The sequence below is a fragment of the Balaenoptera physalus genome (genome assembly GCF_965194825.1).
Source record: "Balaenoptera physalus genome assembly, chromosome: 4".
In the NCBI taxonomy this organism is placed as follows: domain Eukaryota; kingdom Metazoa; phylum Chordata; class Mammalia; order Artiodactyla; family Balaenopteridae; genus Balaenoptera; species Balaenoptera physalus.
Window position 1 is genome coordinate 85,829,718 of NC_138891.1, and position 19,516 is coordinate 85,849,233.

The following is a 19,516-nucleotide window of genomic DNA, read 5'->3' on the forward strand; positions in this document are numbered from 1 at the left end:
TGTCAACGTCTTCCATATGTAATAGCTCATCTAATCTTCACAAAATCCCTGTGGGACGAGTTCCATTATTTCCCCCATTTTACAGAAGAGGAAACTGAAGCTCAGAGAGGTGAAGTCACACGCCCAAGACCCCAGAGTTCGGAAGTGGTAGAGCTGGGATTCTAATCCTGCAACAGGCCCCATCTCACTCAGGGTCCAAGCACGGTTCTTTCAACGGCCCAGCACAACCTCTCAACCTCACACCCTTCCACTCTGTCCCTGCCTCACGCGGCTCTTTCCACTGGCCTCCCTGCGGTCCCTTCCACCTGCCAGCCGCCCTGCCGCCCTGCCTTTGTACCTGCCGTTCCTCCTGCTCGGCCATCAGCACAGTGGGCTTCCTCAGGTCCTCCGGGTCGTGACTCAACTGTCACCATCTCCATGAGGGCTTCCTGCTTACCCAAGTGCTCACACACACACCATCCTCACCCTGTCCTCACCCCCTTCCCTAATTTTTTGTTCTCCAAAATACATGTCATCATCGAACATACCACATCTTGGATTTATCTTGTTTATTACTGTCTTCTCTGGAATGGAGGCTGCATGAGGGCAGGGATTTTTATCTATTTTTTTCATTGCTGTATATCCAGGGCTCAGAATAGTGCCCAGCATATAGAAAGTGCTCAACAAAATATTTATCGAATCAAAAAATCAAAAAATGTACCCAAAGCAGCCAAGCTCCAAAGAGTCTGACTTGACCGACATTGTTTTCTATCTCCTCCCAGGAAACGCGTCGGGGTCCCTCCTCTCCCTCCGGGCTATGGCGCCTCTCAGCCAGCTGGGGGGCCACATCAACACCACGTGTGCGGCAGAGAACTCCACCGGGGCCAGCCGGGCCCGCCCACATGCCTACTACGCCCTCTCCTACTGCGTGCTCATCCTGGCCATCATCTTTGGAAATGGTCTGGTGTGTGTGGCCGTGCTGAAGGAACGGGCCCTGCAGACCACCACCAACTATCTGGTGGTGAGCCTGGCCGTGGCAGACCTGCTGGTGGCCACCTTGGTGATGCCCTGGGTGGTGTACCTGGAGGTGAGTAGGTCGCAAGTGCAAGCTGCCCATGTGACCGTGCTTGTCTTTGTCTTCCGTGAGCTCCCGGCGTCTGGGGTCAGAATGCTCCCTGCCATGATCCAGGGTCTAGGGAGGGAAGGAGAGCTCCTGTCGTTCTCCCTTTCACGAGGGAACTGAAGGTCCTGAGAGCAGCATTATTCCAGCATCACTTGCCCACGTCAGAACCAGGGAGCTGGGAATGATTCTCTCCCCAGGCCTCCAGCATCCAGGTGACTGGACTTCAGTGATGGGACTTGTCCTAGAAATGCACCAGGCTTACTCTCTGTGCCAGTCATGTTGCAAAGACACGGGGGTTGGGGTGGGAGCAGTCCAGTGGCCATCCTCAACAGTGTCTCAATGTATATAGGGGTGGCGATGTGCAGGAGGCATGTAGGGGCAGAGGAATTAATTTTTAAAAAAACAATTTTCTTTTTTAACTGAATGAGAGGAAAAGAGAGCAAGAACAGTCTGCAGATAGATCAGACTTCTGATGGTTCAGTTGCCCTCGGACTCAGCATTTTCCTCCTGGGTACCAGCTCTCTGCAGACTCTGCTTCCAAAGGAAAAGACCAAATTTATATTTTTGGTGCCTCCCTCACCAGTTAGATAATGCAGCAGACCCTGGAGAATTCTGCCGGAGAGAAACATTTCTTAAATTTGAAAGTATTTTCATTTGAAAGTGCAAAACAGAGTCAGGAGGTGATCAAGACAAAACATCCATTTGCTAACAAGGAAATCAGTGTGCCTACACCTGTTCAAGAAACAGATATTCCTACCAGGAAAACATGCAATTACTAAAGAGTTTTTTTTTAAACCCTTAATATCCTATTAATATTTCTCCTCTGCACTGTGTATCATTCTAAAAAGGTATCCAATGAAGGCTCAAAATGATGCCATGATTAAGAGAAATTAAAATTCATCAAGTTAATATCTCAGTTAATATTAATAGTGAAGATGACAGTTAATTAAGTATGACATATCACAGGAGAGCAAAAACCTCGAACATAGACTGCTTAGACGAGTAACCATATTAAAGAATGACTGGGAACTAAAATTAGACTTATGATCTCAATGGGGAGACATTAAGGAAAGAAATCAAGGAGATAGAAAAGGAAAGGAAAAGAATAAAAACAACTAGGCTGATTGGGATAGATTTAAAGGCTAAGGGAATACTCAGAGAAAAAAATATGCATTAATTTTTCCCAGTTAGGATTATCCTGATGTCAAAGGGTCTTGTAATTATCTTGACTTTTCTGTCAACCCAATTAGGCTGAGACATCCTTGAAGTCAGAAGCTATGTCTTTGTTCTTTTTTTCCCTGTAGTCCAAACATACTACCTGGCACATAATATGTACTAAATAAATATTTGATGTATGAATGATTAAATGAATCTGGTCTGCAATGTACGCGTTAGATGGGCCATTCCTGCTTATACCATCTGCAGCTACATCTATTGTTACAATGAACTATTTACTTTTATTTTATTTTTTAATAATGATACTGAAAAGGAGTTAGAAGTATATGATGTTTCTGTTCCAGAATGAGGCAGACTTTAGGTGCTACAACCGAGTGTGGATGGATTAGTCAGTGATTCAGAACACCAGCACACCCTGCTCAAAAGTGTTTCTGTCCATCCCTATGCATTACAAGGATTCTTAAGTCTGCCAGAAGGATGAATGTCAGAAAGAAAGGCAGGAAGAGAACCTTCACTCAGATAAGCATTTTAATTGCCTCTGAAATAAAACCAGGCTTTTGGTGTCTGTGCACTCAGGGCACTCATTGGCTGTTCATTTGTGATTGTTTCCAGGACTCTGAATGGATTATATTGGCAAACCTCTGTAGATACTGGTATAGGAGATGGACGTTGTGACCTTCTCACACTAGATACCCCTGGCATCCCCTTCTAGCCACACCTGCCAGTATGGGTGGTACGCCCACTCTACTGCTGAGCGTAGAGGAGCAACTGAGCAACAGAGGGCCAGCATGAGATCTTGCCAAAGGCCGTAGTGGACTCTCTGCAGGTTGTATCTATGGGTTTTCCCCTGTGAGAAGAGCTCTGGTGGAGCTCTTGTTTCCCCCCATTAAAACCAAGATGCCCTCTGTCCAACAGGTTATTTATAACAGGTAGGTGTTCAGTAATCAAGAGTACAGTCACATAAGTCTAAAATCATACAAAAAAGATTTGGGGGAGCAGAGACATCTCTCCACTGGGAAATGGGCTTTGCGACCTCTTTTTGGTCCTACCCACTTGCTTCAAGGCTCTAGTAATTGCAGCTTAGTATCTCTACGTCACTTTCCCCAACAGTCAACTAAGGGTCTGTCTCAATAAAAGACAGAATATGACGTTAGGTAGCCATCATTAACAGACAACCAGTTAAGTTAATAGAAGGCTCTATTCCAAAGGATCAGGTCTCCCTATCCCACCCCAGTCTGTATATTTCCCTTAGTCTTAAATGCCTGCCTGCTTTCTGTGGACCTCAGAAGTAGACTGGGTGCTTTAACGAGAGAAAAGAGCACTTTGAGCTCTCAAAGTGATCGTGAATACATAAATTCACATGTCTCAGAGAAGAGCAAAAAGTATTACTCTCACTAACTTGTCCTAATGATGAGTAGGTGGTCTAGTAATTAGAAGATCATACCACAGAGCTCCCTTGAAAAGAGGAAAGGATGCAGTGTTGACCACAGAGACTGCTGGAGGTTTGAGGGCCCCCAGGAGGACAGAACAAACATGAGAAGAACACCATGAGGGGGCCAAATTGGCTGTCAAATTCCTAGCTTCCTGTGCTTTGATTTGAATGTATCCATCTTGTTTGAAGGGAATATTGGCTCACATTGGCCAGACCCCTTCCTTCAGAGGAAAACTGGCTCATAATGACAGACACCGGTATATATGAGTTATGTTTTGACTGTAAATATTGGAAAATTTGACTCACTGTGGCTTAAACAAATAGGAGTTACTTTTCTCACATAAACAGAATTCTGGAGGAAGGAGTTCTGTTGGTATTGGTTCAGCTGCTTCAGGTGTCATCAAGGACCAGACTCCCATTCTTTCTGTTCATCATCCTTGGCAAACCCACTTCCTCATGCTACTCACAAGAGGGCTGCCATAGCCCCAAGCATCATGGCCATACCCAAAAATAGGATGGGTGGGGACAGCAGAAAAAGAAAAAGTAAATAAAAGCCCTTTCCCTGCAGTGGCTTGAAGCATCTCCCTAAGGAACTTCATTTGTCTAATTGGCTAGACCTGGAACATAAGGCCACTTTTAGATGCAAGGGAGGATAGAAAAGGAAAAGTGAAAATGTGGGTTTTATTAAAAAAGAAGATGTGGGGGTGATGTAGGCAATAAAATGTCATATAACTTTGTGCTTCTGCTGGAATTCACTGGGATGAATGTTATTCTGATGCAGGGTTGTGCTATGAGAACAACTCAGAATTGGGAATCAGAAGGCGTGGAGTTAAATGAATAAAATGAAAGTGACAACTACACTTTCCCTACCTCACAAGGTTGATTTAGGCTCAACTGTCATCAACTGAAAAAATGCTTCGATACCTAAAAAGTGTGATCTATAAATATCTCAGTTTAGACAATTTTATTGTTAAGTAAAAGAAACCTTAACTCCGATTGACTTAAACAATGAACAGAATGCATTGGCTCTCCTACCAGCAAGTTTAAAAGTCCTGTGGTAGGGTGGACTGCAGGCTCGATTTGAACAGGGCTCCAGTTCCATTTCTCTACAGTTCTCTCAGCTCTGTCTTCTTCCATATACTGACCTTATCCACAGGCAAAGGGTAAGCTATAGACCTCACTTGTGTGCACCACACCATTCACAGCAAAAGAGAAAATCCACGTCCCAGAATTTCTAGTAGAAGTGTCAAGATGTACTTGGATTGGACTGGCTTATGGCACACGATTTTCTCTGAACTAATCACTGAATAGAATAGTCAGTTTAGCATAGGTTATGTGTACCTTCCATAGGACACATCAACTGCTGAGGAATCTCAGGGATTCCCAGTGGAATCCAAGGACGATTGGAAAGAGGAAAGAAGACAGTCAGCAAGTATGCACCACAGTGGCCTTCGCTGGTACCATTCTCATCATGAAGGTACACTGACCTTCTTCAGTTTCCTCAGTCCTCAGGCCTAGCAGAGAAGTTGAGGATAAGAACACTGCAGGTGACCTCAGAGTAAATCATATTCCAGAGGGCCCTGGCCTGGCCATCTCTGTAATTCAGTTTGCAGCATTTTCATGAAAACTCTTTTCTGTTCTGTACCAAATAGTTCTATCTCAGATTCCCTCTCAAGTTTTTAATTTCCTGCTCTAGAAGCTGCAGTCTGTTTGGAGCTCCCTCTCTAAGCACAAACATTCCATTTTGTTCCACTCGGTTAAGCACCTTTTGTGATGTTTAACACACTTGTATCAGGGCAGAAAGGCAGCGTAAGCAACCAAGGGAACATTTAGAATACTCAACTCAGGGTACTTGGGTCCCAGTGTGGACTGGAGAAAAGATTTGAGGGTTAGGGAATATAAACAAGCAAAAAAGTGCCAAATGGGTTCAGGCAGGGAAACTCGCCATAGAGGGCCTGATCGAAGGTCAGAGAGTGACGACAGGAAGGGGCAGTGCTGTTTTGGGAGACAGGTGCCTTTGGACTTGTAATGATATTGATTATTAAAAATAAAGACTTTTTTAAGAAGAATTTTACCATTGTTCAAAAAACCCCAGATGATAGCAATTTAAAATCTCCCTACTGGAAAACAAAAGCAGGAGCTTCTCACAGTCTCTTCACCAAAGTCTGGATTTTGATGGAAGTCATAAGACTATGAAAGCTGGAAGGGCTTGGAGAGTATTTCTGCTGTCATTTCTAAAGTATGATCCAACCTCAAGAACATCCCAGTGACCGGGATTCTCTGTGGGCATGGGCCTCAGGGTCTGCACTTTAAAAGAGCTCCTCCGTGACTCTCATGAACCTCAACTTTGAGCTCAACCTTTATTACGGGGAGCTGCTTGTTCAAAATACAGACTGATGGGTCTACCCCAGATTTACCAAACCGGAATTTCTAGGGGTGGTCCTGAAAGTCTATAGCAATTGTAACAAGCCCTTAGTCCCAGGCCCATTCCCACCCCAGCTGATTTGTGCAGCCAGCTGGCCATCTGCTACAAACTGACAGGTAGGAACCACTAATCTGTAAAAACCCCATTTCACAGATGAGGAAACTGGGATTCAGAGAAGTGAAAAATCCTCATTTAGTACCCTATTTTGCCCCACAGCAATCCCCTCCTGCAAAACAAAAGAAAAGAAAAGGAGGAAGGAAGGAAGGAAGGAAGGAAGGAGGGAAGGATGGAAGGGAGGGAGGGAGGAAGAAAAAAAAGGATTTCAAATGCGGCAAACAAAAATGGAATGAAGAGGCTAATTAGAGAAGTAATTCCATCTTTGCTCCTTGGATATCTCCCCCAACCAACTAAAAATCCATCCCTTAGAACAGGAGTTCTTAACCTGGGGAGTCCATCAACTTGGATATAAATAAAATTACTTCTTTATTTTCACTAAACCGAAATTAAGCACTTCCTTCAATTATGAATGTCAGCATCAACCCACAGCAGAAGAAATCCTTAGCATCCCCAGTGGAAATCACAGATATTTATATTTTCAAATCGCATTACAGTTTTTGCAGACCCCGAAATACCATTTACACTCATCAGTGCTTTGAAACTACTAGGTCTTGTCATTTAGTGCATTCTTAAAGAATCACATATCTTTTTAAAAAAAACTTTGGTAACTATATTTTGATATAATCACTATCCTTTGTGATCCACTGTATTTTATTTCATGCATTTAAAAACATTCTTCTGAGAAGGAACTATGAGGCCAAAGGCATCCAAGGGATAAAGAATGCTTAAGGAGCTCTAGGGACAACGATTTCTTTCTTTTTATATATATATATTTTTTAAATTTTACTAAAGTACAGTTGATTTACAATGTTGCGTTCATTTCTGCTGTACAACAAAGTGACTCAGATATATATATATATATATATATATATATATATATATATATATATATATATATATATATATTCTTTAGGGACAAAGTCATGCCCCCCACACCCCCTAGAGTCAGCATTTCCCAACCCTCCCAGGCAGCAAAAATCACTGGAGGGACTTATTATTCTGAGTAGGGCCTAAGAATCATTTTAACAAGAGCCTCAGGTGATTTGGGAAATGCTGCCTTATCAGAAAATTTGGGAAATGCTGCCTTAGGCTGTGTCTGTTGAAAATCAATAGCCAACTTCAGTACCTGAAGACACTCTTGCTTCTCCCACCTTCTGTATTGCCAAAGGGAGTTAGTTATATTCATTAGCAAGTGAGAGTAACACCATCTGCCTGCTGTTTAATTCCAAAGTGAGTTATTCATTGAAATTTAGGGAAAAGGTAGAATCATGTTTCTAAAAAGCCTTAAATCAATCAGATTTTTTTTTTTTTTTGCTTTGCTTTGCTTCTGCTTTAATTTCAAAATCACTTTACCTTTCATGTTCTCCCAACACTCTGTAGTACTCGTCTCACTGTCAGCACTTATCATATTGTATCATAGTTATTTTCTTAGCGTCCATCTCCTGGGCCCTCAGTTCACCCCTTCCCATTCACACATGACTCCCCCTAACACACAGACACTATATTCTGAGGCCCTGGGAACAAAAACAGGTTTAATTCATTTCAGTACACCTACCCCAGCAAGGTATCAGCCCTATAATGGGCCCTCAGTGAACGCCGGCTATGTGGGTGGGTAGACGGACCAATGCCAACTCTTCTCCCTCCTATGATATGAGAATGGAGTTAAACTGTACACTTCCCAGAAGCAGCATGTCGGGGTGCTGACCTCTGAGAGGCAAAATAGAGTAATGGTTGATATTAAGGGTTTGAAATTCCAGCTACTTTTACTAGCTGTGTGTCCTTAGGCAAATTATTCAACCCCTCTCAGACTCCATTTCTTTATCTATAAACTGGAGAGAACATTTACCTCATTTGCTTGCTGTAAGAGTTACTTAGCATGTTCTTGGCCCTTTCAGCTCTTTATTGATCGTTCACTATTATTTACTTGGCATGGAGGACTTAAGTATTTCCATTACACATCCCACCAATTAGGGAAAACCAAGTGATGGCACCTTAGCGGGAATTACTTAAATTAGCTAATCAGGTTGTTGTCTTCTTGACACTTAGCTGAGATCAAGGAGTGAATGGGGATTTTGCTGGCAGAGTTGGAGACAGCATGAGAGGAGAGCCAGAATGGGGTAGCACATTGGGGGCCTGGAAGCCAGGGGGCAGCTTGAGGGCTTCGGTCCTTAGGGGCTCAAGAAACCAGGGACCAAAGAAATCTGCCAGGTACATACTTTCACTAGGCCCCAAAGTCAGTAGCCCCCATTGTTTTGTGCTGTTTTTCTACAACCCTGGGATACAAGCAATCAGAAGATGTCTCATTCCCTAGAAGGGGGTTGATGCGGTCTGTCACACAAAGATCCTTGATGGCACATGGTTTTCTCCTTCTCCCTTGTGTCCACCCACTTCCATCCCTTTCCAACAGCTGCCCCCTCCTTGCCTGACACCCCCATACAGCAGGTGTGTAACAACCTACATTCCAGTGCCCCATCTGCCTCTATAGCCATGCCTCTCTGGGCAAGGTACTGAACCTCTCCAAGCTTTAGTTTCTTTCTCTGCAATGAAGATAACAATAGTCTTCTCTCACAGGACCATAATCAGCAATAGAGGCCATGTATGTAAAGTTCAGACATCAGTAATTATTAGAATTAACACAGATTATGTCAGAGACCATTCGTTCTGTCAGAATATATTTGCAGGCTGGGCATTGCTCTAGGAGCCTGGATGCAGCAGCAAACAAGTAAAAGTCCCTGCTCCTATCAGGTTGATTAAGTTGCAGTCATTTAATTTCCTATCAAGTAAGTGTATAATTTGTCCTCAAAAAGCTGTAAGAGCATATACAGTTTTAAAAAATTCAGGTATCGAGTTATCAGAATCTATGTTTCAAAGTTATAGAACTTTCTGGAATGGGTCATATGGGTTGGTGACACACATAGATTGAGTTCTCAATAAATGTTAACTTGTATTAACGATTTTAGGATCTCATGATGATCTCTACTTTATTTAAGAATGCCTTGCTTCTCCAGTTCTCTTCAAGAACAGGGCCTGAAGATCTTTTTTAAAAACCTCTTAAAACATGTAACAGGGCTTCCCTGGTGGTGCAATGGTTAAGAATCTGCCTGCCAATGCAGGGGACACAGGTTTGAGCCCTGGGCTGGTAAGATCCCACATGCCGCAGAGCAACTAAGCCCGTGTGCCACAACTACTGAGCTTGCACTCTAGAGCCCACGAGCCACGACTACTGAAGCCAGCACGCCTAGAGCCTGTGCTCCACAACAAGAGAAGCCACTGCAATGAGAAGCCCACACACCCGCAACGAAGAGTAGCCTCTGCTCACCGCAACTAGAGAAAGCCCACGCACAGCAATGAAGACCCAACACAGTCAAAAATAAATAAATTAAATAAATAAATAAATAAAATTTAAAGCACATAACATACCCTCCTCCAATGAACTAAGTATTAGGAGTTTCACAAGTACTTGCTTTATGAATGAATGACTGGACAAATGAGCAAACAAATGAACGAACAAACAGGGCATCCAGCAAGCCTGCAGTTTTCTATTGTTCTAATGATCCTCTCTCACCTACACTGTCCCCCAACATATGTACACAAACAGGCACTCACAATTTTGCAAAAAAAAAAGTGGTTTTCCCCAATTAAAGATGTAAATTGCATAGTAAACATATGTTAAAAGAGATTTAGTATACAAATTTTACCTTTTGCAAGAAGCTTTTACAGCATACAACTGTCCTATGGATTGAGCAAAACCATCTTCTATTCTCCTCGTTCCTCTCATTGTGTTATGACTATACATGTCCCTTTAAAAAAGTTTTCATTCTCAGAATTCCTTTAAAATTCATATTAGGCTTTTATTTACATAGAGCCAAATGGTTGGACTAAAAGAGAGAAAGTAAATCCACAACTAAATGAACAAAAATGATGACTTCATCACTAGTTTGAACTGTTCATTGTTGCTTTTAAACAAAATATTTTTGGTCAGAGTTTCTCATCATAGAGCTTGGAAATGAGCAAATATAGGGAAAAGATCAAATGCTGAAAAGGAAATAAATCTAAGGGGAAAGAAATTAGTAGGGAAGGGGAAAGAGAGAGAGCCTTCCAGGAACTTGCATTAGTGCCATAAAACAATGATGTATAGTCAAGTGGCCTGGTGATATAACCAGCATCTTGGATGAGAAAAATTAGACAGAGGGCCAACAGCATCTTCATGCACTATTTTTTGTAGCTCTTTTCCTTGAGAAGCTACTTCAGAGGCTACTGTACCTATGTTTCACTCCCTTTTCTCTTAAATAGCCATTGGGCCTGCCCAGCAGAGATAACATGAACACCCAGCTACAGCCTGGGGTACAGAGCTTCACAGGTTTCCCCTTGAGAACCGTGGTGCCCAAGAATGGCAGCCCCAAGGGCAGGAAGCTGGCAAATGCACAAAAGCCTTGGGGCCCCAAGAGTGGCATTTGCGGATGAAAGTGATAATCTCCCTAGCATATCTCTCTGGCTCAATTAGGTAATGTAAAAAAATTTTTAAATAAAATAGAAATGTGCTAGAATATAACTTAAATTACCTAAATTCCTGACTTACTTATAAGTGTTACTCGGAGGAGTTATGGAGCTTGGAACACACGTGTAAATGCGTGAGGTCAGAACCATCCTCAGTGATTCCGTGAATAATAAAGAGGATCTGGGCCCCTTTCCAATGCCCTGGACACACCTTCCCCCTGACCTCTTGGTGAGTGGGACCATGGTGACGAAGGCAGGCACACTGGCACAGATTTATTTTACATAGGCTCTTGTAGATGTTGTTGAAGCTTCAAAACCGGAAGCCAGATAGATTTTCATTTTGGAGGTAAGTTTTATGAAAAATGTGTTCTCAGTTTATTTCCTGGTACATGGTGAGCTCTCCACTGGGCGGAGGGCTTCAGAGAGGCAGTTTTGGCACGGTGCACACATCTGGCAGTCACCCAAGTTCTTTCACTCCCAGCTGTGCATCTATGGGCGTATCACTTAACCACGATGAGCTTTAGTTGCCTCCTGAGTTTGAACCAGATCAGCAATTCACAGACCTTGGTGTGATGGGAGACAGGGGGGTTTATTTATTTAAAAACGAAGATTCATGGGTCCGAGATCCAGAGACTGTGACTCAGGAGGTCTAAGGAAGGGTTCAGAAATCTACATCTTTCATGAGTACCCCTTGTGGACCGCACTTTGAGAAATGCTGGACTAATTGATTTGGAAGATCCCTTCCAGCACTAACATTCTGTGGATTTGTCCTTTCTTGGGCGATCAGTCTTGGGCAGCCTGACAGTCCCTCGATGCCTACCCTTGGTAATGATGTTGTACCAACAGGGAGGGCATGTCTGCGTCTGTGCAGGGCAGCCTAGGGAAGGCGGTAGAGTTGAGTGGGTAGTTGTCTCTTCGCTGGGGGGAAACACTAACATCCTTGTCTCTGATACCCAGGTGACAGGTGGAGTCTGGAATTTCAGCCGAGTTTGCTGTGATGTTTTCGTCACTCTGGATGTCATGATGTGTACAGCCAGCATCCTGAACCTCTGTGCCATCAGCATCGACAGGTAAGGCTGGGCTTCCCTTCCAGACTTAGGAGAGAGGTGGCCTAGGTCAGGTGGCGAGGGAAACCACCTAGGGAAGCTGCTCTTGCTATATTCAAGGCACAGGCTTCGCATCTGAGGGCACTGGGGTGACTGCCATGTACAACTTAACTCTGGGACATTTTCTTTTCTCCTTTTTTTCTTTTAAGCGATGGTTTGTAGGTGAGAGGAAACTCCTGTGACAGGAGAGAAATAACTATCCTATGAGCTTTCCTTTCCCCCAGAGGATTCTGGTTTTGCTTTTCCACCACCCTTGGGGCTTTTGTGATTCCTAATTTTTTGTGGGGAGAAAGGGTGAGGGGGACAAAGAGGTGAGATGAGCTGACACAGGAGAGACTGTTCCTATTGTTATTGTGTTTTGGCAAAGGGAGGGAGATAGAGAGAGCAGGGGTGAAAGACAGAGAGCGGAGAGGAAAGCTTGGGAGCTTGGGAGTACTTGTGATGGGGGAGAGAGGAGTGGAGAATGGTAATTTTAGAAAATGTGGCTGTGCCCTATTTATTTATTTCCTTCATAGAGTTTAAGAAAAACAAGTAAAGAACAATGTTTTTTAGAATTGCCTTTTGGTTGCTGGAGTGGATTTCTGTGATTTTGACTAGAGCCTTTGTGTGTTCCACCAGAGTAACATCATTCTCTGTCCCTACGAGTGTACCGCCCCGGCTCTGGGGACCTCTGTTCCTCTCTTCCCCTCTCTTTCAGTTTCCTCTCCTCTTTCCCTTTCCCCTTCCTGAGTCTTAGATCTGCCATGGCCCCCAAGGACATCTCCGGGCCCACTGAGCACCCTGGGGAAAGGAAGTCACTTTCGAGCTTATGGTCCCTGTTGCCAGTCAAGAGCCTCCGATCTTCCCTTCTCCGAGTCCCCGTCCACCTCTTCTTTTCCTACAGTCTCTCCCAGGAATATTATCCATCCACTCCATAGCTCCAACAGGTGACCCCAAATAAAATCCGCCATCTATTGCGAATTTAGCACATCGTGCTAAGGCATGACAAAGCCTTAACTCATTTCCCCCTTCACAACAACTCTCAGGTGCTATTACTATCTTCATTTCCAGCTTCTTAGACTAATTAAGGAATTTGCACCAAGTCACACAGCTGATAAGAAGCAGTGCCAGGATTTAAATTCATGTCTATCTGACTCCAAGTTAACAATCTTAGGCTTTGTGCTAAGCCTCCTCAAATCTCCAGCCTCACCCCTAATTTCTCCCCTGACGTCCAGACCACATGTCTGCCTGGATATACCACTGGCTCCTACAAGACAAAATGTTAAAAACCAAACCATCAAACCATCACCGCACCAAACCATCTTGACTTGATGATCTCTTACTGACAACATCATTCTTCTGAAAACTTGGATTTTGTTCGACTCCTTTCTCTTCCTCATCTCCCACATCTAAGCAATCAACGCTTACAGACTCTATTTCTGAAATGCTTTTCTAAATGTGACCCATCTTTCCTTTCTTACCTCACCTGCTTATTTTGGGCTCCTATGACCTCCCACCTAGACTTCTGCCACAGCCTCCTAATTGGTCCTTCAACCACTCTCAGAATTATTCCCCCAGAAGTAAAGCCCGAATGTCTATTGCCCTACTCAAAACCCTTCAGTGTCTCCCTGGCCTGTGGAATAAAAACTGAAGTTACCTTCACAGCCTAAGATTCAAAGTTTTCCACAATATGGCCTCACGTTACTTTTTCAATCTCATCTCTTTCTGGGTTGCCCTCTAGCCCTCTCATGCTCCAAGGCCAATCACACTGGCCCCCTTTTCCGTGAAGCCCTTCCAAATGTCTACAGCTTAATTCAGTCACCCCTGTACTCTCACAGTGCTTCCTCTGTAACCATGTTGTGGCATCTCCAGGCTCCCTTTGCAGGAGTCCTAATGCACGTCCTCCTCACGTCCCCAAGTGTGACATTCACGTGACCCACTGTTGTGCCCTCTGTATCAACAGCCCTAAACTTCCTTGCATGTGTGTAACCAAAGAATGGGCATGAAAACCCTATCCTCTAGTGATACTGCAAACCCAACCAGTCAACTCGGTGGTCTTTTGACTTTTATCATTTGCTTGGCTATCACGTGACTTTTATTACTTGATTGGCTAGCCTGAGAAGGCAAATTAAAGAATGTGTCCATATTGCTGAAACTAATACCATTAAAGAATGTGCTAAAAATAAAGGAATACAGTTGCATAACTCTGTAAATATACCCCAAAAATCCACACTGATTTGTATACTTAGATGAATTGTGTGGTATGCAAATTATATCTTGATAAAGCTGTTAAACAGTGAAGGGATAGTTAGTGATTTTATAATATTTTTAGCTCTCTGAGAACAGAATTCCTCCAATAACATCTAAGTCTTTTGTGTGATTTCTGGACATTTAGTACATATTTTAGTATGTGCTTTCAGAAATATATCATTTACAGAAGTAATAGACTGTATCTAGTTTGCTATATCATCACCTCCACCACCCCAAACTATTATATCATCCTAGTTCCTCATTACCTGTGAATCTCCCTGCTGTGCCTATTACAGAGCTTTGAACAAGGAATATTAAACCAGGAAATTTCCCTGGCGGTCCAGTGGTTAGGGCTCCGCGCTTTCACTGCCGAGGGCACAGGTTCAGTCTCTGGTAAGGGAACTAAGATTCCGCAAGCCACATGGCACGGCCAAAAAAAAAAAAAAGGGAATATTAACTGAATCCTGAATCCGGTGGTCCCTGCCTGAGGGTAGCCAATGCTTATACCACAAATATGCACCTTCAGAAAGGACATGAGAGAGTAGGATCAGATCAGCCTTGGAGGAGGGAGGGAAGAACTGTATAAAGAGAGCTTCTAGAAGAGGCTCTGGGACAGCCCCCTCCCAGCCTTCCAGTTCCAACCCTACCGTCTACCATCTTGGAAAGTGTGCCTATACACTTTACCCACACACATTCTCACACATGCAGCTGGCAGGTGAGGCTGTGCAGGCTGTGCACTGGAGTGTGGGAACTGAATTCAGCCAAGGGCTTCATTGCCAAGCCTTGAGTAAACCAAGAGAGGGTGCCCTTTACCAGCCAGGAGACGGTATCTTTTTGTAACTTGCACAAAAGCACCATTTTGCTGGCAGCGGTCATGCTTAACACACGCTTCTACTTGCACCACCTAGTAGACACAACCAACAAGAACAAACCTTGAACTGGCTTCTGTCCCATACAGGGAGAACTCCCAGAATGCATAGCGTTCACCTACCTGCAACCTGAGGAACAAGTCCTGCCTTAGACCGCAAAGCACAAGGATGCACCCCTCTTGGCCTGTAGGTCTATATGAACCAGTCCTCACCAAACTTCAAAATGGAGCCTCCTTTCTCTTCTAGGACTGAAAATAGGCCTTGGAAAAGCCGTCTCCATTATCCTTCACAGCAGTTTGCAGTACACAGCATTAAATTCTGTTCATGGGATGCCAAATAGTTGGTCAATTCATTAAAAATACAGTCATTCATGCAGACCTTTGGTCTTCACACAATGCTAGTCACCCGTCTGACAAACTTGACCAAATGGATTCAGCATTTTTTGGTCATGAAGCCCTGATCTGTAATAACAGGGTGGTAAGAGATAGGAAAGAAAAGGAAATGATAAAAGGGTTTTTGAAAGCAAGTAATGCCATTGTCATTAGATTCGTAGGCATAGCTCTGGATGCTGGGATTAATGCCGCCTTTTCTTTTTTAAAAAGCAGAGTGGGTGAGCACAACCCCCTAACCCGCCCTTGGCTCCTTGCCTCCCAGTAGGGCAGCCCCCTCCCGCCACATCCTGGGTCAGAACTAACTCGGGGAGAGGGCTGAGAAAGTGTCAAAGGAGCAGGACAAGATCCGAGCAAGCGGTGAGAATTCGAGTCCTCCGCAAGGAGCCCAGGAATAATGCAACCAAATTCATTCACCAGGGAGTTCTTTAAGTGGCTCTCAAACGGCACCCATCACACAGGCAAGCCTCCGCGTCTCTGCAGCGAGCACAATAGGTACCAGATGAGTCACAGGCACCTTGGATTTTTAGTTTGCATCTAAATAAGCACTTTATATTTGCAAAGGGCTTTCTAGTCATTTGCAAAAAGCTTTCTCCTTCAACCATTCCGTGAGGGGAGTCCACAGAACTAAAGATTTATTGAGCCCCCTGTCTGACCAAATAAAAGGTGGTGAAAAGCAGCCCTCACAGAGCTCGGGGGCTCATTAAACCCAGGCGGGGAGTTAGACTCAGGTCCTCCCACCCAGCCCAGCCTCCTTCCTCCCCCACTGCCGCTTCCCCGGGACGCACCTTCCTCAGTTCCCACACACACACACACACACATCTCCCACTTGGGGACAGGACCCCGGGCAGAGGTCGAATTCTGTGAAGATCCTGAAGCCTTCAGCAGAGTGACAAGCCCACGAACCCCCATCACAGAATTGGGAGTCGGAAGGGGCGTTAGAGTTTAACTCATTTGTGCAGAAATGAGTTAAACTAAATGCTCGCACGGGGACCCGTAGCCTCTTAGGTCTGAAACTAGAACCTGAGTCTCCGAACTCCCACACCACCGGTCTGTCTGGCCCCTTCATTGGCGGAGGCGGGGATGGGACACCGAGGGAGGGGCCTCTGGTCATGCCTGCACCCAGTTCTCTAGGTGCTATTTCCTGGGAGTAAACCAGTCACATTTCCTTTGTCTTCAATGCCCTGGCTACCTCTGTGCTAATCCTAACTGGGGTGAATCTAAAGGCAACAGCGGTAGAAATACCTACCATTTCTTTAGCATGTACTACGCGTGCCGGGCACCAAGAGCTTGTCATTATCGCTAACCCTCACGACATCCCAGCAAGGTAGGTGTATTACCCGCACTCTACAGGTAAGAATTCTTAAGACTAGACTGTGTGGGTAACCTTGCCCAGATCACACAGCTGGTAGGTGCAGGAGAGAGGATTCAGCCAGCCTCTTTCTACTCCAGCTCACTGCCTGTCTCAGAGGCTTAGCCTACTCTGGGCCCCTAGCTCTGGGTCACACTGCCTGGCTGGAAATCCTGGCTCTTTCAAGCAAGGTGAACTTGAGCAAGTCAGTTAACCTCTCTGGGCCTCAGTTCCCTTACCTGTTTAGGAGAGATCAGAGCAAAAGTGTTGTTACGAAGAGTAAATGAGTTAATGTTTGTAAAGGACTTCGAACAGTTGCCTGGCACCTAGAAAGTGCTGTATACTTGTTTGTTTGAGAAATAAATAAATTTAATGTTCCCTGATAATCAGGAATAAGGGGCAGACACCCCTAAACTCACTGATATGAACAATCACAGATCCCTTGGGCTAGCACAATAATAACGACAATAGTAATAATACTGGTTTTTAAATGCTTAATATGGACCGGGCATTGTGCTGAAAAACTTCCCAGAGATCATCTCATTCAATAGCCATAACAGCCCTATCAGGCGGACTCATTATCCCCCTTATGCAGATGAGGAAACTGGGTCTCAAAGAAGTCAAATCTGTGGTCCACGGTCACAAGGTTCAGCGGCAGGCCAAGCGGGATTCAGACGCTGATCAGTGTGTTTCCAAGGTCCATTGACTTACCCACTGAGCACACTGCCAGCGTTCCGGCAGAAAAGACCCAAAAAGCTAGGAGCTCAAAGGGAGGCGGCTGGCCAGGCAGCGACTGGGCAGCACGCGCTGCGCGCGCTCGCGCTCTGGCCGAAGACCCAGAAGAGCCGGGTGAGCGCATCGGGCCCACGCCCAGCCCTGCCCTGGCCTGCGGTCGGTCATCTGCGATCGATTCGGGAGGAGATCAGAGGCTGAGCAGTCTGCTTGAGTTGGAATTCAGGGTCCCTGCAGGGCTGCAGGAACCAGGGGGGCCGAGCTTTCCCTCCCCGCCTCCCCACTGGGGGCCTGGAGAGCCCCCAGGTGAGCCGTGAACTTCTCACCCCGCCGCGCTGGCTGGGTTCTTGCTGCATTCTGGTGCCCTCCGATGGCCAATGCCGGAACAGCCTCTGTGTTTCAGCCCCGATGGCAAGCTTCCTGGCGTTTTTCACCCTGGAAACAAATTTGGCGGGGTGGGGGGGGGGGGGGGGTGTGTCTCATTTATTCTAAAAGTTTAATCATGTTTTAAAACTAAGAAGAAAAAATATATAAATGTAACAGTGGTAAACGTAGTCTCATCTCTCACTTCTTACCCAAGTTAACAAGAGTTTTGACACAGAAATTTTCCCTAATGCAGACTTTCTCCAACTTGTCTAATCTTATAAGATGCACTTGCTTGTTAAAAATACAAACATCTGGAGTGGAACAAGTATCCAAGGGTGTGGCCTTGGAATATGTGTCTTAACAGGACCCCCGGGAAATTAATAGAATCAAGCTAATTGATGGGGAAACTCAGTTCTGGGTAGCCGCGGTGCTCTTAAAGTACAAACCACCTTTCAGTGCCACGTTTCCTGAGGAAGCCCTTGTCCCCGTGAGGCCTCAGAGACTTGCAGTGCCGTTGGCAGGGAGCAGGGCACCCAGGAGAGACCTGGCCTCGGAGACGGCTACCACCAGCTGTGGGAACTTGATTTCATCATGTAACCTCTCTACGGCCTTGATTCGTCCTTTATAAAATGGAGCCAGTGCTCCCTACACTTACTGACTCATTGAATTAACGGGAGCCTCCAAGAAGTTGCTGAATATTAAAGCGGATCTAGGAAAGTGTGCAACATTCAGTGGGGGGCTTGGAGTCAGCTTGTAATGGCTAGTGGGAACTGACTGGCAAAATTTTAGTTTTTTGAGCCAGTTATTAAACCATTGGTGTAACTTGAAATGGACAATGGTGGGAGTATTTGTACCACAGAAATTGACAAATGGTATAAATTAGGGCTTTTTTCCACCTGCAGAGCCAGTTGTTAGGCATTTAGCAGCACACTACCAAATAATGGAATGGTCGGGTTCTTTTACATCCAAGGTCATTATGTAAATAAAGGCCAACAGCTCTGGACAGGAAGAAGTGTGCCATACCTTTCCTTCCTGACCCTCATCAGCTGTTTGGCCAGGACAGCTAAGGGGTTTCAGGCTCAGCCTCTCCTCCACGGTGCCTCAGGGATCACTGCTAAGGGCCAGACCCTGGTTGACATATTTGACGTGAAGCCCCAGCTCACTGCCCCAGCAGAGTCGGAAGTCCTGAGAGAGTGAGAAGCCTGGAGGAGTGCCAGGTGCTACTTGCCCTGCTCCTTCATCGCCAAGTTAGAGATTCAAGGGAGGATCTATAGTGTATGTGCATCAGGAGAAGGGAACTGGGTTGTCATGGGCCTTCCTTGAGGTTGGTGGTGGGATCGTAATCTGACCTTATTAGATAAGGACTCTATTTCTCCCTCTTGACAAAGAAGCCACCTCTGTCACATGTTAGGGTGCCAAGGCCAAGTTCTGCAGAGTCTGCCTCCATCTCAGCCCTCAGAGCTGACTCTCAGGCTGCTCTTTGGGGATACAAATGTTAACACATGAACTCTAAGGCCAGATGCATATGAGGCAGATGAGTCAGGAGGCTGGTACATATAGGAGGAGCATCGGGGAGCACTACCCCACCCCCTCCAGCCCAGGGTCTGTCCTTCCCTGCCTCAGCCCCAAGCCTTGAGGTGCACAAGAGAAGCTAAGGGGGTTCCTGCTCTGCATCTGGCCTCCAGGTTCCCTGGACACTGACGAGACAATGAAAAATTGAGCATA

At 45.2% G+C, this 19,516-nt stretch overlaps 1 protein-coding gene across 1 annotated transcript in view; it reads left to right on the forward strand.

Moving 5' to 3' along the window:
- Positions 1-761: 761 nt before the first annotated feature.
- Positions 762-19,516, forward strand: part of DRD3 (dopamine receptor D3) — a 40,400-nt gene continuing 21,645 nt past the window's right edge. Inside the window, 2 exon segments of the mRNA XM_082460243.1 lie at positions 762-1,066; positions 11,707-11,819. Coding sequence (XP_082316369.1) covers positions 797-1,066; positions 11,707-11,819 — 383 coding nt within the window. The 5' untranslated portion in view covers positions 762-796.